General features: G+C 32.9%; 1 protein-coding gene across 1 annotated transcript; it reads left to right on the top strand.

Annotated features, from left to right (window-relative positions):
* Positions 1-1864: 1864 nt before the first annotated feature.
* On the top strand, positions 1865-4146 carry LOC142234265 (uncharacterized). Its single transcript, XM_075305356.1, has 2 exons — positions 1865-3675; positions 3733-4146. The coding sequence occupies exons 1-2, from the start codon at positions 2166-2168 to the stop codon at positions 3999-4001; spliced, it is 1779 nt and encodes a 592-aa protein (XP_075161471.1). The 5' UTR covers positions 1865-2165; the 3' UTR covers positions 4002-4146.
* Positions 4147-5281: the final 1135 nt, after the last annotated feature.

Below are 5281 nucleotides of genomic sequence, written 5' to 3'. Positions count from 1 at the left end.
ATATATCTCAAATAAAAGACTATATAACTCCTCTAATATTTTACGCATAGATAATTTTGTAATAAAACTTATTAGAAATCACATTATAAGAAGTGTGGAATGTACCTCAAATAATACTATTAAAGCTCTATACTACACAGATCATAATTACATAAGGGAAAGTCTAAACTCAGGATACGTGCCCCCTGAAGCATTCATATACTTAGATCATAAAGATTTTATTCAGAACAAAGATGGTATTCCAATTTTTTATCACTTATACAGAAGAGCCAACATAAAGGCTTTCCGCAATGAAATAATAATGAACAATGATTTGAGATTTGATACTAACGTGTCAAATAAAGATGTAATTGAAAGAAAACTTATTAAAAAAAATAGATATTGGTGGATTATTGAGTAATCTATAACTTCTCTTCTTTTACTTATACCAACAAGCTTTTATTTATTAAAATATCCAAGTAATGTTTTTATATAATTTTTTTTTCATTACATATATTATACACAATACAAAAAAAATGTATGTTATAAATTTAGAATTGTTAAACACATATTAGTAATAATTAATGTACTTGAGTATCCAATTATGGGCTATGTATGCAATTAATATTATATATACATAAATCTTTTTGTTTATTTATAGAAATAAATTGTAGAATATGAATTGAATAAAATAAACAACTGAAAAAAAAAAAAAAAACAATGAATTAGTTTATAAATAAATAAAAACAAACAAAAAAAAAATTAGTTTTGTGTTTTCTTTTCTCAAGTGGCGTCCTTTTTTCGACGATGAAAAAAGTTTTTTCATAAAGATCAAAACATTTTAGGTTGTGACCATGTTCTTTTAACTAGGAGAAAAACATTTTTAATGAATACCATAACATTTTAAATTGTGACCATTGTCTTTTCATTCAAACAAAATTCTTTTTATCAATATAATAACATTTTAGATGAGGACAATTATATTTTTCTTAGAACCATGTTCACTGAGCCAACATGGTTGCAGGTTAAAATATTACATGGTCGCCGCAAAAATAGCTCCTATCATATTATTTTGCTCTTCGAATATGATTGTGACAATCATGTTTCTTCTCTGCGTGCATATATATATTTCGCCCGATATATACTTATATGGCCCCAGAAGCCAGAGTTTTACCCTAATTTGCTTAACATTTTGCACAAGAAGAACAATGAGTACTTTAGTCAAGTGTGCCAAATTTCATTGACATCGGTTCAGATTTAGATATAGCTCCCATATATATCTTTCGCCCGATATGCACTAATACGGTCCCAGAAGCCATAGTTTTACCCCAATTTGGTTGAAATTTTGCACAGGGAGTAGAATTAGTAGTGTAGTCAAGTGTGCCAAATTTTATTGAAATCGGTTCAGATTTAGATATAGCTCCCATATATAGCTTTGGCCCGATTTACACTGAATTGCCCACAGAGGCCAATTTTTTGCTCCGATTTAGTTGAAATTTTGCACAGGGAGTAGAATTAGCATTGTACCTATGCGTGCCAAATTTGGTTGACATCGGTTCAGATTTAGATATAGCTCCCATATATAGCTTTCGCCCGATGTACACTCATATGACCACAGAGGCCGATTTTTAACTCCGATTTAGTTGAAATTTTGCACAGAGAGTATAATTAGCATTGTAGCTATGCGTGCCAAATTTGGTTGACATCGGTTCAGATTTAGATATAGCTCCCATATATATGTTTTTCTGATTTCGATAAAAATGGTCAAAATACCAACATTTTCCGTGTTAAATCGCCACTGCTTAGTCGAAAAGTTGTAAAAATGACTCTAATTTCCCTAAACTTCTGATACATATATCGTTACCTTAATATACAAAGGCCCCAACTCATAATTTTTCAAAATCGCGTTTTTTGTCGATTCTGACAGAGCACCATCAGATACACCTTCCATAAAAAATTTACGGAGATACGTTGAAAAATAGCGAAGTTATAAGTTAATAATGTAAAGCCCTAACTCATATCCACACAATAAGTACAAAAAAAAAGCCCTAACTCATTTATTACTGCCAAAACACATAGCAGGCATAGATTTTCGGATTTTGTTCTTATTGCTTTTGTGTTATGTATGTCTGTGAGCGGTTATTGCGGTTAAATAAATAGTGAAAAAATAATACATAGAAAAAACTATGGATCTTGTCACCGAAAATTCTGCAGACAAATCAAATGTTGTGGAACGCATTAGAGGAATTGTTCCGAGGCAATCAGAATGGAAGCAAAATGTTAATAAAATGAATCGGATGAAAGGTAAAGAATATTCTGGAATATCAGACAATCGTTTCTGCCAAAAGCCTCCAAGACAGCAAGGTGCAACTTGCACATCAAATTTTTGCGAAAGAAGTGCTTTAAGGCATTGTTCGAAGTTGAGGGAGTCTACGCGAAAAGAAATTTTTAAATCGTTTTGGGAGATGTCATGGGAGCAAAAACGTCTATATGTAATAAGTCTTGTATCTTTGGAGCTGAAAAAACAAATTTTGTCAGAAAATTCAACACGGACGCAATCCAAAGCATTTTTCTTAAGACAGAATTCTACCCGATTGCAAGTGTGCCGGCCAATGTTTCTTTCAACATTAGGATTGAAAGAAAAAATGCTTCGAAATTGGATTCGCTCTGGTGAGAAACACGGCACAGTAATCAGTCCAGAGAAGCACTCAATTTCTTCCATACAATCTAAAATATATTCCGACAATGGCAAACGCAATAAGGAAAGACGAGCAGTTCTTCAAAAATGGCTAGATGAGTTGCCGAAAATGGAATCGCATTACTGTAGAAAGAGATCGAAGAAGTTATATTTTGAACATCCATTTACGTCACAACAAGAGATTTATAAGCTTTACGTCGATAAATGTGCATCACGCAATGAAAGTGCCATAAAAAAATTGTCATATCCAGTTTTTGCAAATATAATGAAAGAATCTAATTACTCAATTTTTAAGCCTAGAAAAGACGAATGTGATATTTGCATATCGTATAAGGCAAAGAATGTGTCTGACGAAAACTACAACAAACACAGAGAAGAAATAGAGAAGATGCGGGAAGAGAAACGGAATGACATAATGAATGCACATTCCGGATTATGTGCAGTCTTTTGTATGGATATGCAAGCAGTTAAGCTAGTGCCTCAATTAAATGCAAGCTCTGCATATTATAAAATGAAATTGCAAGTTCACAATTTCACAATGTACAATGTCATCACGCATGAATCTGATAATTTCGTGTGGGATGAGACTGATGGAAGTCTCGTAGCGTCTGTTTTTGTGACATGCATTATAAAACATTTAAGAAACTTTGTTGCTTATTGTCCAGAAATCCACCACATAATCATTTATTCTGATGGCTGCTTCTACCAAAACCGAAATGTTACCTTGTCCAATGCCTTGCTTACATTTTGTATGGAGACAAATATATCAATAGAGCAGAAGTACCTAGTAAGTGGACACACACAGATGGAATGCGACTCCACACACTCCCTTATTGAGAGAAAGGTGCGAAGAAAGCAAATATACTTACCTTCTCAATTTGCGGAACTGATAAAAGAGGCTCGACAATCCCCTTCACCTTTAAAAGCACACCAACTGCATTATGACTTTTTTTTAGACTTCGAAAGCATTCCCAAGCGATACACATCAATTCGCCCAGGTTAGTATTACTGTTTAGTAAAATTGTTTGTAATTCAAATTGTAGTTTTAAAATTAGGTAGAAGCAGTGGCGACCCAACTGTTAACAAGCTACGAGCATTGGGTTATGACAACTCAGGATATATATATTACAAAACAGATATATGTGCCGAGTACGTGATTTTGCCACAAAGACGCGCGACGACTTATAAATCTGCCCAACCTAGTCCACTTTATAGTAACAAAATTGAACTATCCAAAAAGAAGTGGGACCATTTGCAAGACTTAAAAAATTTACTACCAAAAGACTGCCATCACTTCTATGAACAATTACCTTATAAAACCTAAGTTTATATTCTCTTAAAATATAAACTGTTTTACCAATTCTAACATTTGCTTTACTTAAATATGAATTGATATATTATTTTGTTTTCTTTTAAGTTGTGCAAGAAAAAGCCCCAACTCATTTTTTTTTTCAAAAATTCAAACCCAAAAAGCCCTAAGTCATACAAATTAATTAAAAACGTAAATATTAAAAAAATTATTATAATTTTGAATTTGTCTGATGTTAATAATAAAAACTGCATTTAAAATTTTTTTGTATCTGGTGCGTTTCTTGTTTTATTAAGTTTTTTCCTCCTCCTGTAAACTTTGTTTTTCATGAGTTAGGGCCTTTGTATATTAAGGTAACGATATATCGAGCGATAAATCATAAATAAACTTTTGCGAAGTTTCCTTAAAATTGCTTCAGATTAAAATGTTTCCCATATTTATACCCTTCACCACTACTGTGGTGTATAATAAGTTTGTGCATTTGTATGTAACGCCAAGAAATAATTGTCATAGACCCATCTTTTAGTATACCGATCGGCTTAGAATTAAATTCTGAGTCGATTTAGCGATGTCCGTCTGTCTGTCTGTCTGTCCGTCCGTCTGTCTGTATATGTAATTTTGTGCACAAAGTACAGGTCGCAGTTTAAGTCCGATCGTCCTCAAATTTGACATAACGTCTTTCTTCGGGTAGAAGACAATCGCTATCGATTTTGGAAAAAATCGGTTCAGATTTAGATATAGCTGCCATATATAGTTATCACCGATTTGATCATATTTCACGTATTTATGAACCAACGTTCTTCAAATTTTGTACATCTGAATGTTTTGTCAGTCCCGTAAAAACTGCAAAATATCAGCAAAATCGGTTCAGATTTTTATATAGCTCCCATATATATCTTTCGTCCGATTTGGACTTATATGGCCCCAAAAGCGAGAGTTTTGCCCTGATTTGCTTCAAATTTTGCACAACGAGTACATTTGATAGTATCGTTAATTGTGCCAAATTTAGTTGAAATCGGTTCTGATTTAGATATAGCTCCCCTATATATCTTTCGTCCGATTTTGACTTATATGGCTTCAAAAGCCAGAGTTTTGCCATGATATGATTAAAATTTTGTACAAGGAGTACGTTTACTAGTATCGTTAATTGTTAAATTTAGTTGAAATCGGTTCAGATTTAGATATAGCTCCCATATATATCGTTCGCCCGATTTACACTCATATGACCACAGTGGCCAATCTGTTACTCCGATTTTATTGAAATTTTGCACAGCGAGTAGAATTAGCATTGTAGG

The sequence above is a fragment of the Haematobia irritans genome, chromosome 4 (assembly GCF_050003625.1).
Source record: "Haematobia irritans isolate KBUSLIRL chromosome 4, ASM5000362v1, whole genome shotgun sequence".
Classification (NCBI taxonomy): domain Eukaryota; kingdom Metazoa; phylum Arthropoda; class Insecta; order Diptera; family Muscidae; genus Haematobia; species Haematobia irritans.
Note: the sequence above shows the minus strand (reverse complement) of the source record. Positions and strands in the feature narration are given on the sequence as shown.

Bases quoted from the DNA above. Each gene is read 5' to 3' on its own strand.
- LOC142234265 (XM_075305356.1), top strand. From the start codon at position 2,166: ATGGATCTTGTCACCGAAAATTCTGCAGACAAATCAAATGTTGTGGAA. The intron at 3,676-3,732 runs GTTAGTATTACT...TTTTAAAATTAG, and splicing joins ATACACATCAATTCGCCCAG to GTAGAAGCAGTGGCGACCCA.